Source organism: Poecilia reticulata, linkage group LG8 (genome assembly GCF_000633615.1).
Source record: "Poecilia reticulata strain Guanapo linkage group LG8, Guppy_female_1.0+MT, whole genome shotgun sequence".
NCBI lineage: Eukaryota > Metazoa > Chordata > Actinopteri > Cyprinodontiformes > Poeciliidae > Poecilia > Poecilia reticulata.
Window position 1 is genome coordinate 2241246 of NC_024338.1, and position 17942 is coordinate 2259187.

Sequence of the window (17942 nt, forward strand, 5' to 3'; positions counted from 1 at the left end):
AAATGTTTGTGGTGGTGGCGTTTTATTTTAATAAGCCCATTCTCTGGAGACATTAGAAAGACGCAAGTATTAGATATTTCTGCTTAAATTCTTTAAAAATTAAAAAAAGATATCCGTATCATCCACTCAGGTTCAAGGATTTCAGATTTTTAAAAAAAAATTTTATTGTAAATCTCCCACCATGACCATGCTGAAATTTTGTCAAGCTCTAGGTTTTCTAAAGTGTTGCAATCTAAAATGGGATTCTTTTTTGTAATATTTTGTGTGGGTAAGCAAAAGGCATTTAGCATTTCTCTTTCCCAGAGGTTTCTGAATAAAATGTCGGCTGTGGCAGGAAGGAGCGTCGGGGTGAGGGTGCACGTTCTGTCTTGCCTAACTAGTTTTCCGGCTAGTTTTTCCAGCTCGAACAAAAACTAGTCCCACCTCGCAAATGGAACAAGACCGAGACCCGTAGAGGACGCACCACCCGGAAACCAGAAGTCCTTCTCACCTGAAGCACTGGCTCGTCACGACGGCTGCTGTCGATTCTGATATTTGGAGAAGCCAGCGCAACAGTAGGTAGATACATCGCAGCTGTATCTCTTATCTCAGTTAATTTTGAGCTTTTTACACAAGGTTCACCAGTCACTGCGGAGGGATACATAGCAGAATAGGCGAACTGGTTGTGCATAATGTAAGAAATGGAGGAAATAAACGAAGTTTGTCGTGTGCTTTGGGAGTTATCTGTTAACTTGTAGAAGACGCAGGTTTTTTTTAAATATATATTTCTTCTCGAACATTTGTGGTGCTTTTGGAACTATGAGTAGCTCTGATAGTGTTTGATCTTGACCAACCCATAACTGATAGTAAACTAACCGGTATCAATCAGGCGCAAGTGTTTGCAGTCTTGTTTTCTGTTATTTATGCACGCGAGCCCAGGCGGATAATTTTCCCAACCTAATTTTGTATAATTTTCTACAGACGTTAATTTCGTTCTAAAGCAGTCTAATATAGTTGAAGAGGGAACATGACCAATCCCACGCTTCCAGATATTTTAATACACACGTGTATGTTGTTGGGATAGTTTTTTTTGCTGCGGGTGAAGTTGGTATCTGATTCGGTTATGAAGCACTAGTACTAATTCACTTATCAAACTTGGACTCCCGATTCTCTCTCTTTAGAAGTCAAAAATCCTTAACCTGGTCAAACAGAAACCAGATTATTCTACAGTGAACAGAAAGCTTGGTTTGTGATCTGGTTTGTGAAAAAGCACAAAAGGATTATTTCAGTGTTTTTTTTGTTTTTGTTTTAAAGTTTTGCAACAACCTCAAATGGGATTCAGCTTGACACCACAATGCTGAGTGCCATAGTCCTTATTGATTAAGAACAAACAGTTTGACTTGGGGAAAACCGTCTGTGTGACTCCAGATTGGTAGAGCCTAATCAAACAAGACTGTGGTCAGCCAGTCACTGGAACCTCTGCTTGCTCCCCATTATGTCCCTGAATGGTTCCAGTCAGGCCTCTGTTCATGATTTATTCTATTATTGTCTTTCTACATTAAAAACTGAAGATGATACACTGGATCACAGCTAGATGTCGCCACCTTCCTAAAGTAATGGCCAAAGTTATTTTTTGTCTAAAGATGACTTAAGCCAAAAAAAAAAAAAAAAAAAATCACTTCTGACTAAATTATTTGTTTTAGGAAGGTGGCGCCATCTGTCACTACGTTTATGATCTGAACTTTCAGGTTTAGTGTGTTTAAAATTCTTTACTCAATTCTAAAATGTTTCATGTGAAATTGTTTCCTGAGCTAATTATTTATCTAATATTCCCCAAACTTTCATGGGACCTTGAACACAACCATCAGGTCACTACATCATGACATGCAAGGGCGTAGGAACGAGTCTGTCATTGGGGGGGACGCATATCGTAAACCTGACAGATCAGTAAATAGCTTGAGCAGAAATGTCAAACAATTATGCCATCAACACATCAGTAATGCGTTACTCTAATCTGACCCTTGTTTTAGTAACAAATATTCTAACATGTTACTATTTACAATCCAATAATCAGATTAAAATTATGCATAGTATAATGACCATCATTCCAGGATGAACACTCACTTTAGCATTTGCCTCACAACTAGCAAGCTAAATGCTCTGGTAGCACAGACAGGCTAACAGATTCTGATATATTTTATTGGTCAAAATGCATTGATATAAATTGACTGGTAATTGAACCTCTTTCTAAAACCAAAGTAAAAAAACAAATCATAAAAAAGGACTCGGCAGTTTTAAACTCAATACAGCAGTTTGACCAACAAAAATAAAATCTAAAAAACAAGTTTTGTTCTTCTTGAACAACTCTACATCAGTGCAACAATTTGATCAACAAAATAAATAAAAATGATACTTTTCACACCTTACAGACCCTTAGCTCCTCCCTGTTAACTCAGTCTCACTTTCCAGCCCTGAATTCAGTAACTTACCAAAAAAGATTTGGTAAGTTACTGATTTCCGTTTTATGTTTTATGTATTATTTGAGTCTGGAGGATCTTTTATTTTGAAAATCCTTTAACCGGATTCTCTGTTACTTGCGCGCCAACACTGAGSCCACAAGCARCRAAATGAGTAAGAAACAGATCAGATGTCTTTGGAAAGTTTCTTTGCAAAGGGAAAAGGCCCAGAGAAGAGACAGGAGAATGGATTTAGGTCCGGTAGGTGAGTCCCACATTACAAGCCGCTCTGCGTAACATGCAGCGACCGGCTGCTCATGAGGCAATGAAGCTTCAAGCTGCTTCGCCATGTAGAGACCAAGCAAGCTGTGCTCAAGCAACACTTCGGGTGTCATTGTCTCTCGTCACTCCCTGATGGGACCGTCTGGTTGCAGAGAAACAAGATCAGGGCTACGTTAGTGAGTATTGTGGGTTACAATTTTCACAAAAGTAAAATGTTCGTTTTTGTGGCACATCTGTATCTTATTTTGAAGGGATATGTAAACGTTACCATAGCGACCAGAGTCAGAGCGTTTGGGCAGTGGTCGAGAGAAGAGGAGTAGAGCTTGTGAGTCTTAAGTCTGGTTTAGACGGAAAGATTTAAGAATTGTCGGCCAATTCTTCAAACCTTTGTGACCACAGAGCTGATAAAAGTACAACAGGTTCGATCGGTTCGTGTGTCCAAGGCAGGAGCAACACGAACCGATTCCAGTCACGAACATCCCGATTCCAGAGGATAATCCAGTAAAACTCCCAACATAGCGGGAATTTAGAATAATCAAACACGGATGACTATGGAGAAGCAGTAGTGATAGTTTGTGGAGTCATTTTAAGAGATAAAAGACGTAACAAAAGGAAAAGGCGGTGGATTAAAGACTACAGGAGCAGCCGCTCTATTTGCTGCACTATGATTTGGAGGTGACTGTTGTTTCATAGTTAACATTTTTAACCGAATAAACATAATAATGACCTTTAGATTTAATAATAAACATTTCCACATATCATCTCCAATATCCACCGGATTCAGTTGCGCGATATGTCAGCTTTTTGGGATTCCCCTCTGTTCTTACGTCACCGCGCTTTTTGATTGGCTACCTGTCACATTCAACAGGCCGTATTCTCGTTCCCAGACAGGAAAACCCCCACAGGTTGCGATAAAAACTCCAAGACAACCCAAATTGGGTATATTCAGGATTTAGCTGGAATACCAACAGCCCCGCCCCCCCCTTCTTCGCAACTGCGGTGAAATTATTGGGGGGGGGGGACGAATGTGGCTCTCTCCAATATTGGGGGGGACATGTCCCCCCGCTTCCTACGCCTATGTTGATATGGATGGGTGAGACTGGTAGAGGTGTGAATGTTCTTTAGGAGTGGAATAGTTAATAATCATCACCTTCTTTTTTCTTTTTTCCCTTTTTGAAGAATAAGTCTTAAGGCAAGTTAAATTTTTTTCATGTGAATGGCCAACAAAGTTCAAATCACTGGGGATAAGGCATTTCATCATTTTTAAAAAGTTGAAACAACGCATTGAATTCCCTCTTTAGTAAAAGTTTCACATATTGCAGTTATTTTATTGTAAAGAGACTCTTAGGTCAAACTTAACCAGGATTATTCTAAACCGAAGTGTTTCAGATTTTGTTAAATTGTCACCAAGGAGTGACAATTTAGCAGAAGTGATACCAACTTCTGCTGACCTATCGCAAAATGAGGTACATTCCTGTTGAGTTTCCTTATCCCCGGTTTGAACTAAAGACAGCTGCCTCTTCACAGTAAGATTCCCAGTCAGCCATTGCTCATCACCGTTTCTTTATTTTTAAAGTTTTTGTATGAGTCAACAGTGAAAATTATTGCATTTCTTTAATCCTCGTCTTTTGCTGAATCACTTGGACAGGCTCGTCAGGTTTTATTACACCTTGTGAAATATGTTTTTTGTCTTAAAAAAAACAAAACAAAAAAAAACTTACTTGTTTTACCAAAACAAACTTTCAGACCTGTTTCATGTCGGTATTAAACCCTTTCCTAAAAGTCTGAATGGGATGATGTGCTCCAGGTGCAGGGATGGACTCCCACAGTCAGGTTCTGGAGCGTTTACGGACGGCCTTCAGGTCAGGCATCACTTTGCCGCTGGAGTTTCGTCGAACACAGCTCACCAAGCTGCTGGCCCTGGTCAAAGACAACGAGGAGCAGATTGTAAAAGCGCTACACCAAGACTTAGCAAAGGTACCTGACACCGGTATTACTCAGACTGCACCACCACATGACCACACAAGAGTTGCGCAACCAAAGTCTGAGTGATTTACTTGTTTTACTGTCCTGACTATGATGCAAGAGGAACGTTTTTTTTTTTTATTGTTTTTTACTCCTGCCGCAACCGTCCAACTGCAGAAAGTTCCTGCTTAGTTTTTACTCAACAAATTTTTGAAGCTGCATATGCGATTCAGATCAGTATGCATAATTTCTGCTGAGGGATAACATCTGTCTGCGCTGCTGCTTCTGTATTTCAGCCAAAATTTGAGAGCATCCTCTCTGAGGTGGAAATAGTGACCAATGACCTGCATCATGCCATCTCCAACGTGGCGACCTGGATTCAGCCGGAGTATGTGTCCAAAAACCTGGTAAGTTCACCTGAACGCTGCATTCGCTGCTGCTGCTGCTTACAGCAGAGAGAGCGCTGGGAGAAAGTATTTGTTCCCTTAGAGATTTCCTAAATACAAGCCTTTAATATAAGGCAAACAAACAAACAGGTTTTGTTTTTGTTTAAAAAAAACAATTTACTATGGTAACTTAATGCCTAGCCGTGCCAGCATTGGCAGCAACATCTACTATGAAGCATTTCTGATAACTGACAGGGAACCTTTGACATAAAAATGCTGGCCCACTCACTGCAAAATAGTTTTAGTTCAGCCATGTTGGATGGTTTTTGTTCCAGTAAGTTTTGTGAAACCATTGCAATTCCCCCCAAATTTAGGGTCTCTAGGGATGAATGGGGTAAATGATTAAGCATGAATAGCTTGTTTTAATGGTGCGTTCACATCAAATGCATTACGCGTGTCAAGTTTGACATGTGTGCACGTTTGGACATGTGAAGCAAAGCTTCTTGTTGGACTCACTTGACGCGTCAAATGCTCCTAACGGTTCAAATCGCGCTGCTCGAAACGCGCCTCCACATAGACTCTGAATGTAAACCAGACGCGCCTGATGCTCAAAACAGATTTGGTGTGAACGCACCATAAGGTCCCACCATCACATCTTGAAAAAATTTTAGTCCAGCGTTTGACACAAGCACCCAAAGCCTTTGTTTTATTGTTTTCTGAGGTTTTTGGTTTTTTTTAGCTCTTTTCACGAGCCAGGATTATTAAGGTTGCAAACTGATAAGGTGACAATCAGGGATTTTTCTCAGAAGAGGACATTTGTGGTTCCATTAATTATAGCAGATCGTTCAAGTAGCAAAGAAGTCCACGTGTTGACCGTTGGCATGGTTATCCTGTAGTACAGAGTTAGTTTTACACCAGATGTAAAAAGGGGACATGCCTTCTAAAAATGTCCATGTTTGTCTCCTCAGTCCACAGAATATTTTCCCCAACAGTCTTGGAGATTATGAAGATCTTCAAAGCTTTGGAGTTCTCCTGGGATGACATTTTTGTCGTCCCATTTCTCATTGTTGAATCATGAACTCTGACCTTTATAAAGGAATGTGAGGCCTGTAGATATTTGGATGTTCCTTAGTGACCACACCATCGTTTGGTGGGAATGTTTATAGACATTAAAAGTTCTGTGTAGTGATGTTGGCTCTTGATTCAGGCTACCGCAACAGAGAAACGTCAGATAACAGAATGCTGAAAATATTACAGCAAAAATTAAATTTTATCCTTTTTAAGAATTCCAATTCTACGTGTCATATCTGCTTTTAGAAATTTTAGAAATCATTTCAAAATTTCACATTTAATCCAACAATCTAGTTTTACTAGGAAACACTTAGTAATACTTAGTATTGTGTAAAGAACAAATACCTGTTGAGTCTTGTTTACGCTGCGATGTGAGCCAGTAGATTAGAGCAGGAAGGACAAGCAGAACAGAGCGATGACCAAACTCCCCCTGACATGATTTAATCATTTTGAATTGGTAATTGGTTTTAAGTAGAGATGTGCCGATCAGGTTTTTTCCTGCCGATACTGATACCGATCACCCATGAGGGCCGATCACCGATTCTGATCACATAATTATTATATATTTTTTAAAAATCATAAACACTACCGGTTACATTATGTGGAAAAAGGAACCATGAATTCACCTTAATTTAGACAAAAACTTGTTTTTAATAACTTTTTCCAAGAAGAAAACTAAACAAAACAGGCATTCTGCAAATTGTACTGCTATTAGTAATACTAATAGCAGTACAATTTTAACAGACTGATAACATATGAAGGCTCTGAAGAGGCTAAATAATGCAAGGAGTCAAAATAAAACCTCTCAACATTGCCAAAAAAATTCAAGTATAAAACTTAACATTCAAAGGCAAATACAGGTTCCATTACAATAAACAATCCTGAGTTACTGAATGAAAACTTCCTGATAGCATGGCGGCTAGCTGATTACTGCTAGTTCTGATTGGCTGTTTCTGACTGAGCGAAGTAATTATGCAGAACAGGGAGGAGATTGATTTTTTTTTTTTTAGATTATCTGTCTCATGTTAGGACAGCGAAAGTTTTAATACGTATGTAAAATGTATTTTTTAGGTTAGATGCTGCAGCTTTAAGCAGAGGTTCGGTGTGAGAGTCACTACCAGGTGGAGCAGAAGCGGCGCTCCGTCTGTGAAATATTACTACGTGTAGCGCGTAGCAGCGGTTCAACAGCGAGAGCAGAACCAGCGTCTTACATCGCAGCTCAGAGACTTAAATAATTTTGCGGGTTATTTGTTTAGCTTTCTGACCGTCATGCTAATCCGGGTGAGTGTTTGTAGCTGTGCGCTGCTTTACCTGCTATCTGATCCTCCATATGTCTTTTTTACTGCAGTGAGCCTCGATGTAGCCAAACTCTGTCAAGTATGTCATTGTTTTTATGTCGTATTAGCTTCGTTGTGTTGATGCATTTTRACGTGCTTCAATTTTCCGCTGCAACACGCAAACTTCCYCATTCACTCAGTGCGTTATAGTTCCACATCRCTTAGGATTTGTTGCTGCGCKTTTGHGCAGTGTGAASGAAAGAGGAGACCAGCTGCACAGRCAGGCTGCGAAATGAGATGCAGGTGATCGGTATCGGCAACAAGAGCCAATGATCGCCGATCACTGATCATGCACTTTTTCACAAAAATCGGCCCGATTATGATCAGTGACCAGTCGATCGGCACACCTCTAATTGTAAGCTTATGGCTTTGCCCTTAAAGTATTAAGTGCTCAATAAGAGAAGTGGAAGCTTTAATTTTAGGAGATACAATCACAGATATGTTCCTTCAAAACCCAGTGTGTCGTGGCTTGTTGTAGATGAGCTGATGCCTTTCTGTCGTTTTCACAGGCTACAAAACTAGATGACTGTTTTGTGCGGAGGGAACCATTGGGAGTTGTGCTCATCATCGGACCCTGGAACTACCCCCTGCAACTCCTTATTTTACCACTAGTTGGAGCCATTGCTGCAGGTCTGCAGACTTTATGTTTTATTATAACTTGCTGACATTTTAATTAAATGTCAGCAAGTCAGCTGACATTTTAATTAAATGTCAGCAAGCTGTGTCTGAATCCTTGAGACAGTTTCAAGGTGAAAGCCTCTTCATTCAGCTTCTATCTCCGTATCGATGCTGTAATCTGTTCTTAAGTGTTGTGTGTTTAAAGCTGTGTGAAGTAACGGTTAATGTCCCTGACAGGAAACTGTGCAGTCATCAAGCCTTCAGAGGTCAGCTCGGCCACAGACTGCCTGGTGGCTGAGCTCATTCCTAAATACCTGTCTCAGGTGAGCAGAAGTCTCATTGCCTGTTCTAAACCCATTTCATGTTTTATGCTGGTCCAGGCTGCTCCATGTCAGTTTCATGTCAGCTCCATGTCAGCTTAATGTTAGCTCCATGTCAGTTTCATGTCAGCTCCATGTCAGCTTAATGTTAGCTCCATGTCAGCTCCATGTCAGCTTGATGTTAGTTCCATGTCAGCTCCATGTCAGCTTCATGTCAGTTTCATGTCAGCTCCATGTCAGCTCGTTCTCTGCCCTCACTGTGCTGCTGCTTCCTCAGGACTGCTATGCGGTTGTTCGTGGGGGAGCAGAGGAGACCAAGGCTCTGCTGCAGAACCGATTTGACCACATCTTCTACACAGGTAGAAGCCCTGTGGAACTCCACATCTGCTGCGCTGAACCAAAAACATGCAGGACCAGGTTGCATGGTGTTTAGAGGTGTACATCTGATGGTTGCTGATTCGTTGGAAAGATGAGTCATCTGACATATGAAGCCATGAGAATATGAGCCATGAGCACAGACATGGTAGGCTTCATGGGAACCGTTTGGTTTCCTGCTACAGACGGGGCTTTGAAGAGTCTGACTGAGGTTTTACCGACCCATAATCCTCTACTGCTGCCGAGGTTATTCGTGTAGCACATTGCACTTCAATGTGCTTACACCATAAAATCACCATACAATAACCAATTATGAAACTGCAATGCACATTACATTTTGTTAAATGCCATCATCAAAATCATCAAGGCTAGTCATCATAAAGTATGTTATTATGAGTCAAAAGCAACTCTGAACAGGCCATTTAGTGTTTCAGCTGTTGTGCAGTTATAATGCTACGCACCCATCAAAAAACATATCTGGAGTGTTGGCGTGATTCTTTCATCCATGTTTGACAAATCATTTCATCTCCATGGCAACCATTCAGCTGTTAAAACGCCTGAGTGAACTGAGCCCTGCCTTTGAGACGCAGCTCCTCAGAGTTTCCAAGATTTTGAGTTTCCACCTCACAGAACAGCCCTTCCCCATGACTCCCCCCACTCAGCTCCTTCAGACTAGTGGCAGGAATTAGCAAACACCTGGTGGAACTGTGGATCTGCTGAGCTCACTATAGAAGCTACTTCTCAGAGCAAAGCTGGTAAAATGTTGTTAAAGGGTTAATAGTGGAGCCATCTTGTGATGACTTCCTGAAGGTGGAGTTTTTAAAGAGACCGAGGCCCAATTTCAAGGCATTAAATTACAGTCACATTTTTAAGTCCTATTTTGGTCTTTTTTATTACAATTAAAGATAACATAGTTGCTTAACTGTGCTATGAGTTGATACTCTGCCCCTTTAAATGATCCTCCTAACCTGGAAAAAGGTCACCTCATATGCATTCTTGCAAAATTTGACATTGATGTCCATGATGAATGTCTAAGTTCAGTCCTTTTACCATTTCACATGAAAACGTTGCAGCTCTTTCCTCTGTGACCTCTGACATTGACGCTCCTGCCTTCAGGTTCCCAAGCGGTGGCTCGCACTGTGGTCCAGGCCGCCTCAGTTCACCTTACGCCCGTAACGTTGGAGCTGGGCGGTAAGTGTCCCTGCCTCATATATGGCCGGATAAACATCCAAGCTGCAGCCCACCGCCTGGTGTGGGCCAAGTACTTCAACGCAGGCCAGAGCTGTGTGGCTCCAGACTACGTGCTGTGCACCAAGGCCACCCGGGACGCCCTGGTCCCCGCCCTGACCACGGTGCTGGAGGAGTTCTATGGGAAGGAGCTGCAGAAGAGTCCGGACTTGTCCCGCATCGTGTCCGCTCGCCACTTCACTCGCCTCATGAAGCTGCTGGAGAGGACCAAGGGGAAGGTCGTTATTGGAGGACAGAGCGACGAGGACGATAAATACATAGGTGGGCCTTTAACTAGACTTTGGAGAACAATATTAAACATCCGACTAATCAGGAGCTGCTACTGATAAATCATTTCCAAACATTTATTCATATCATAGCGTTTGAGTAGCGAGATTCCTTAATGTAAAGCTCACTCTGACTGTCGCAGGAGAGACGTGTTCAAACCGTTAAAGATCCTTTTTGAAAGTTGGCAATGAGCTGGATGTGTTAACTTAAAATGTATTTAAGGTGAAGAAAACACTAAATCCTCTTTCTAATTAAAGATTTTTAAACGTTGCCTTATAAATGCTGTTGTCATGTAAAGCTGCAAGTCAATAAATTAGAAAATCATACAAAAGTAAATTTTTCTCAGTAATTGAATGGAAAAGGTTCAACTTGTCTACTGTGTATATTCATCACACACCAAGTTATACATGTCAGTTTCTTGGGAATTTAGTATATTAATGCACCAATTTCAGTTTTCTAGCCGATCACTGATCTTTAAAAAGCCTGACCTGTCGATCCAGATTTTGGTCGATACTGTTCATATTTTCTGAAATGTTGCTAAATAAAGCAAGAAAGTTGCTGAGCTGGTAACAGTGGGCTGCCTGCTGGTATCTGTGGTTGATGTTCAGACTAGGTAGATAAGGCCGGCTTGACATGTAAATGCGATCACCAAAATGAAGGAGGTCGGGGCTGATTTTTGGGTGCTCCCCTGTGTTACACTGAACAGCAGTCGGCTGACCTTCAGCTCTTCTGTATCGTTGGTTCTGGTGTCTCATCTCCTCTTGACAACAGGCCACAGATTCTGATTCTTCATCAGAATTCTGTTTGATTGGTTTTATGTAATATTACATTTTTAGAAAACTTTAATTTTGAATTTTTGTCAGTGATAAGCCATGATCATAAACATTATGATTATGGCTTAAATTAACGCAATAAATATATCACTGTGTGTAATAAAGGTAATGGACATTAAATTTATAATTTAAAATGGATAGTTAAATATTTTTTTTAAATAATATTCCAGTTTCTTTGAATGTGTTCTGAGTTATTGAGATACGATTTGTAGTAAAAGTGAGTAACTTTTGAAAGAGAACATTTTTTGGTCATTACATCATTTTTAGGTCTGCCTAAATTCAAACTTAACACTCAAAGATAATGTATTGTGAAGTTTTCCATGTGTGTGTCTTCCAGCGCCCACGGTGCTGGTGGATGTAGAGGAAGATGATGTCCTGATGGGGGAGGAGATCTTTGGCCCCATCCTGCCCATCCTGACTGTGGAGGAACTGGAGAAGGGCATTGAGTTGGTGAATCGTAAGGAGAAGCCGCTGGCGCTCTACGTGTTCTCTGATGAATCCTCTGTAAGGACCAGAACTCTGCTGGCTGCTTGCTGAAAGCTGGAAACCCATAGCTGTGAGGATCACCATGTTGTTGTTCTCTAAGGTGGTGAAGATGACGATGGAGAAGACCAGCAGTGGAGGCTTCTGCTCCAACGACGGCATCGTTCACATGACCCTGCCTGGGCTGCCCTTTGGGGGCGTAGGTAGGTGTACATACTTATTCCATGTTTTCTCTTCAGGTCACAAACTATGAGCCATTTCTCTCTTATTTTCCATAAATGTAGAACAAACTGGTTGATATGTTCCTTTGTTCTAAAACTTCAAAGTAAGAAAGAAAATTTTGTTACTGTTTTAACCAGGATTTGGTTCAAGTACCAAAACAATTATATATTTTGTATTGATAAAACTTGATCAGCCACGCTTTTTTGAAGGTATTTTATTTAGTAGGAGTGAATATAATGTTGTGTTTTAGATGGTGGAGGTTGCTGACCCTGGGGTCATCTGGGCAGCCATGTTTTGGTCGGTTGACAGTTTGGCCACAGTTCTTCCTCAGAGCAGCGCGTTCACTGGATTGATTGACAGCATCACGGGTTGTTTTTGACTGGGAACGGTGCAGTAGGCGCTCGATCTTCTCACAGATTATCTGTCTCATGTTATGCTGTCAGGACGCGGTGACAGTTTTAACAAACGTGTAAAAAACATTTTTATAAAAGTTCTGTACTGGAGCTTTAATAATTTGTGCATATCTAACCTGCAGTGTGTTTCTCTCCCCGCCCATCCAGGGGCCAGCGGCTGGGGCTCCTACCACGGCCGCTGGGGCTTCGAGACGTTCAGCCACCGGCGCGCCTGCATGTTGCGCGGCTGGGCGCTGGAGAGACTCAACGGCCTGCGCTACCCGCCTTACAGTGATGACAAGCTGAAGTGGCTGCGCTGGACCACGTCTGCACAGAGCACCTGCTCTCTCATGTGATGCGCCTCTCAAAGGCAGCCTGACGAAGATGAGAATTTAAGACAAATAGAAACCTTTTACACTGAAACAACTTAGGAGGAAAATAAAGTATTTTTTGCAACAATTTGGAAGGTTATGGGTGTATTTGTATAAATTAATATTACTTCTTTTGAAGGTGTAAACCTTTCCACATTTTACTACCTATATTTTTAAGATGAATTTTTTGCCGATATCCTTTGAAAATACTGCTACACTGGTATCATTTATGGCATTGTCTTTGTGAAACTATAAGCATTTGTCCCTTTAGTCAGAATAATGTAAATAATTTTTTTTCTTTACTTATGTTGCAAAACAGAGAAATCCATCAGTTTCCTTATGTCAGACTTTTCTGCAAGGATTTCACACGAGTCCTCTCCAGGCTGTGGTTCTCCCTGTTGCTGGTTCACCTTTCCTCGGACACTTCTGCCTTCCACACAATTTTCTGTTAATACTCTTTGGATACAGAACTCTGTGAACAGCCAGCTTCTTCAGCAATGACCTTGTGTGTCTGATTGTCTCCTGGACATCTGTCCAGTCATACTGACCCAGAGTGAGAAACTCAGGAAACCTCAGCAGGTGTTCAGATTTCATTTACTGATTAGGATGTGACATCATGAGTTTCCACTCATAACCTTTTTTCACAATATTCTGATTTTCTTAGTTTTTGAGTTTTCATCATCTGTAAGCCGCAATAATCAAAACTCCAAGAAACAAGGAATGTCACTCAGTGTGTGATGATTCTATATAATATACGAGATTCACTTTGAGATGGGAAGAAATATTGCGATTTTATGCAACATTAATTTTTTTTTGATGCAGGATGAATTGAGTATTACACTACAGAAGGACAATATGCTTCATAAAGGAAATATGATAAAATTCAAAAAAGTGTTTGTTCTTTGGGAGTATTTTGTGGTCAGAACCAAGACACTGCAGGAAACACCAGAAGTCGTCCAGCTGCCTTCAGTTTAATCCCTGAATGATTATATCGTATAGACTAAAAACAAACTGAAAGCTGAACTGATATGTTCAAAGTTCAGCTAAAACTGACTTTTTTCACCTACATCTTCTATTTTCTCAGAAATATTCATGTAGAAAAGCTAAAGTTGAGTCGTATTTAATGAGTCATTAGGAAGCATCTGCTACCTGGAGGAGGTCTGGTTATTTATTTCATTTGAGATTTTTTTCTATTCATCGCTGCAAATGGATCACATTTCACCAAAAATGGAAAAGGAAACTGTGATAGAATAAGCAAATTTATGACAATAAAATATGATTTTAAGAAGTAACAAAAACTAAGAGTTTTAAAGACCCTACGAAGATTATAAGAGTTTTCAGTCAGCGGGGTTCAGAGTCATGGATGGATCAAGCAGAGACACTCTGTGGTCAAACTAATGGTTTTATTAGAAATCTTAATAACAAAGGTTTCCACTCCTGAAGGGATTTTTGGCAGCCATCTTTGTGAAACTTTTGCACACTTCAGGAAGCTCATTAATTGTTTTGTTTGCTTTTTCATATTCATTAACTAAAGACTTGATTTGTACCAGACTTGATGAAGAGACTGTAAGCAGGGTTAAAGGTGACTGCTGACGCCTACAGTCAGTCTGGATTATATGGGATTTATTTCATTCACTGGAGGAATGAAGTTCTGCTTCTTTCAAAGTATGAGCCTGAGCTACTCAGCAGAGCGTCCATGGTGGAGAACAAAGACCTAGTGAAGAAAGAGAGAGGCTGGGTTTTGCTCTCAGTTCAGGGTTCTGGTTTGTATGAGGAGGGGGAGCTGGTACCAGGCGGGGCCTGATCTGGGCCAGCAGACTCCGGCTGTGGGGAGGGACTGGGTGCTGCTGCTGCTGCTGGTGGTTCCTTCTGGACCAGCTCCGGCTCATCCTGGCCTGCCTGCGGGGGATGCACCAGAACCCGGTCAATCAGCCCAAAGTCCTGAGCCTCCATGGGACTCATGTAGCGGTCCCTCTCCATCACACTCTCTGAAAGGTGGAAAGAAAACAGCCTCCGTTTACATCAGCCCAGTGAAAACCTCAACTCAAACCTTCACTCAGGTTCCTGCCACACTTTCAGCTGACAGGGTCACTTCAGCATCCATCAGGAGACATGTCTGTACTAAGCTGGCAGATCAATGAGTTGCACATTTTATTTGCAAACTTCTAAATCATTTCTCCTCTGCTTCCTAACAATCTGCGGCAAGCAGAAGAGTACAGTTCAAAAGAAGCATGAAGGAGTTAATTGGAGGACTGCCAAGACTTTTTAATTCAGATTCCCAACATATCCTTAGATACATCATCCTCCAGGAAAATCACAAATACCAGTTCATGGCTGACCACAGAAGCAGAAACATGGAATATTCTGCTAAACAGACGGAAGGGGACAGACCGCCTAACTCCACAGAGACATCAGCTGCAAAGAAATCATTGTCATTGAAACAATTTACTAAATGAGATTATAACATGGTCTAGTTATAAAATGTTTGCAAATTTTCACATTTGTGGTTATTTAATAAGCGGATTTGCACTCATTATTGATGAAGGCAAAGTAACTGTTTTATGAACCGTCTGTTGGTTTGTAGTTTGATTTGCATGGTTTCAGTGAGATCTGAATAATGATATCACACATGTACACTCCTGATCAAAATCTTAAGACCAGTCAAAAAATTGCAAGAATTTGCATTTTGCACTTTTGGATCTTAAGAAGGTTCTAAGTAGAGCTTCACAATGTTAAAGGAAAAAATCAGTGCAAGAGACAAGAACTTTTGAGCAGGAAATTTTCTGAAAACAACATTTACACTCAAACATGATTTTTTTCAGCTGATCAAAAGTTTAAGACCATAGTCTTTAAAAGCCAAAAGCTGTGAAAAAATCTGGATTCCATGTAATTTTCTGTCAAGTCTTTACACTGTCAAGACCTCCTGATGTCAAGACCTCCTGATGGCAAAAGCAAAAAAGCTCACTGACTTTGAACGTGGTAGGATTGTTGAGCTGCATAAGCAAGGCCTCTCACAACGTGCCATCGCTGCTGAGGTTGGACGCAGTAAGACAGTCATTTTGCATTTTTTAAATGATCCTGAGGGTTATGGAACAAAAACGTCAAGTGGTAGACCCAAAAACATGTCACCAGCTCTGAGCCGCAGGATCCGATTCGTCAAGACACGGAACCCAAATTAAGGCCATTACTGGTGCTGACTGCAGCCCAATAACCATCAGACGGCATCTGTGAGAGAAGGGCTTCAGAAACAAAAAACGTCTTCAAAGGCCACGTCTTCTTCAACGCCACAAAATTATCCGTTTGGACTTTGCAAGGTGCACCAAACATGGGGCATTGAAAGGTGGAAGAAAGTTGTCTTCTCTGATGAGAAAAAATGTAACCTTGATGGTCCTGATGGCTTCCAAAGTTACTGGCATGACAAGGAGATCCCACCTCAGATGTTTTCTACACGGCACATGGTGGGGGCGCCATCATGATTTGGGGTGCGTTTTCCTTCAATGGAACAATGGAGCTTCAGGTTGTGCAGGGGCGTCAATCAGCAGCTGGCTATGTGGAGATGTTGCAGCGGGCATCCCTCATGACTGAGGGCCCTCGTCTGTGTGGTAATGATTGGGTTTTTCAACAGGACAAYGCTGCAGTTCACAATGCCCACCTAACAAAGGAGTTCTTACAAGAGAATAACATCACTCTTTTGGACCATCCTGCATGTCCCCCGGATCTAAACCCAATTGAGAACATTTGGGGATGGATGGCAAGGGAAGTTTACAATAATGGACATCAGTTCCAGACAATGGATGCCCTTCGTGAAGCCGTCTTCAACACTTGGAGCAATGTTCCCACTAGCCTCCTGGAAACACTGGCATCAAGCCTAAACGATTGTTTAAAGTCATCAACAAGAATGGTGGAGCTACTCATTACTGAGTCCTTGTTTTTGACACTTTGATTTCTGTTTTGGGGGGTTTTCGGGTTATTTTGAGCTATGGTCTTAAACTTTTGATCAGCTGAAAAAATCATGTTTGAGTGTAAATGCAGTTTTCAATTAATTCCCCGCTCAAAAGTTTTTGTGTCTTACGCTGATTTCTATTTTTAACATTGTCAAGACCTTCTTGACAGAAGGTTCTTAAGATCTTTCTTAAGAAGGGTATTATTAAGATCCAAAGTGCAAAATGCAAATTCTTGCAGTTTTTTAACTGGTCTTAAGATTTTGATCAGGAGTGTATTTAATGAAATATTAAACTGGCTTTTCACCACTTCATAATCTGTTAAATCATACTAGATTACAATCAACCTGTTCAGGGCTGCAGGGGGAAATGAGCATTGTGTGCTAACGTGGTACCATGAATTGTTTTACATYGTCTCTGTGTAAATAAATAAACAGTAATATGACATGGTAGGGAAGTTTGAACCCACAACCTTCTTGGTGCAAGGCAACAGTGTTTAGCCCAGATTTTATTCAGTTAATCAATTTATGAAAGAACAAGTTTAATTTATCTTGCAAGAAACAAGCCTTTAGTTCCATTGAGTAATTTCATCTCTATTTTCACTATTATAGTGTTTACACTCTCCACAGTCTGTTACTGGCTCCATTCAGTAACATCACAACTGGGCCCCTCTTCACCTAAAAACCTTTATTTCTTCAGGTTCACATCTTCACTAAGCCTCACTAACCTACCTATGGTGACCAGCGGCTGGCCTGTGTGCTTTGCATAGATGTTGTTGATTTGTCTCTTCAGCTTCAGGATTTCCTCAGCCTGGATGGCGATGTCTGTGGCCTGGCCCTGGAAACACAGCACTCTGTTAGCTCCATCTTTATTCTAGGTGTCAACTCTCCAGATCTTAGCTCTGATAGGTCTAAACTGGCCTGCTTACCCTGGCCCCACCTGAAGGCTGGTGCACCATGATGCGGGCGTTGGGCAGCGAATGCCTCATGCCAGTCGTACCTGCAGCCAGGAGCAGGCTGCCCATGCTGGCTGCCTGGCCAACGCACCAGGTGGAGATGGGATTAAGGATATACTGCATGGTGTCATAAATGGCCAGGCCTGCTGTCACCACCCCGCCTGGACAGAAGAAGGAGTATAGGTCAAGATTTAGGACTGAGCTGGAAATCCTTCAACACAAACACATTCAGAGAAAGCATGGTGTAAAAATGTGAGTAGTTAAAAATGAAAGTAGACACAACTGAATAACAGCAGCAATAAGTTTTAAAGTTTTTATGAATGCATGTCATTAATATCAATGTGAACTAACAGTGGAGCTAACAGAAGAGCTAGCTGTGGCTTAACAATGAGCTAATACTGAGCTAACAGTGGCACTATCAGTGAGTTGACAGTGAACTAA

At 41.3% G+C, this 17942-nt stretch overlaps 2 protein-coding genes across 3 annotated transcripts in view; one reads left to right on the forward strand and one right to left on the reverse strand.

Annotated features, from left to right (window-relative positions):
* Nucleotides 1-343: 343 nt before the first annotated feature.
* Nucleotides 344-12695, forward strand: aldh3b1 (aldehyde dehydrogenase 3 family, member B1). Of its 2 annotated transcripts, none has more exons than XM_008415069.2 (10): nucleotides 344-558; nucleotides 4525-4694; nucleotides 4979-5089; nucleotides 7986-8106; nucleotides 8332-8417; nucleotides 8692-8773; nucleotides 9906-10298; nucleotides 11475-11641; nucleotides 11724-11823; nucleotides 12403-12695. In XM_008415069.2, exons 2-10 carry the CDS (start codon nucleotides 4533-4535, stop codon nucleotides 12588-12590), a joined length of 1410 nt encoding a protein of 469 aa, XP_008413291.1. In that variant the 5' UTR covers nucleotides 344-558; nucleotides 4525-4532; the 3' UTR covers nucleotides 12591-12695. The 2 variants fall into 2 exon arrangements, with proteins under 2 accessions (XP_008413291.1, XP_017161808.1); XM_017306319.1 differs by having other exon boundaries at nucleotides 344-554.
* Nucleotides 12696-13989: 1294 nt separating this feature from the next.
* Nucleotides 13990-17942, reverse strand: part of clpp (caseinolytic mitochondrial matrix peptidase proteolytic subunit) — a 6686-nt gene continuing 2733 nt past the window's right edge. The window contains exons 5-7 of the mRNA XM_008415068.2: nucleotides 17475-17662; nucleotides 17278-17383; nucleotides 13990-14593 (exon numbers count right to left, since the gene is read on the reverse strand). Of these exons, the coding sequence (XP_008413290.1) occupies nucleotides 14358-14593; nucleotides 17278-17383; nucleotides 17475-17662 (530 nt within the window). The 3' untranslated portion in view covers nucleotides 13990-14357. The remainder of the gene's footprint in view (nucleotides 14594-17277; nucleotides 17384-17474; nucleotides 17663-17942) is intronic.

Coding starts and splice junctions, on each gene's coding strand:
- aldh3b1 (XM_008415069.2), top strand. CDS start 4,533: ATGGACTCCCACAGTCAGGTTCTGGAGCGTTTACGGACGGCCTTCAGG. Junction 8,107..8,331: donor AGTTGGAGCCATTGCTGCAG/GTCTGCAGACTT, acceptor TGTCCCTGACAG/GAAACTGTGCAGTCATCAAG. Junction 11,642..11,723: donor TGTTCTCTGATGAATCCTCT/GTAAGGACCAGA, acceptor TTGTTCTCTAAG/GTGGTGAAGATGACGATGGA.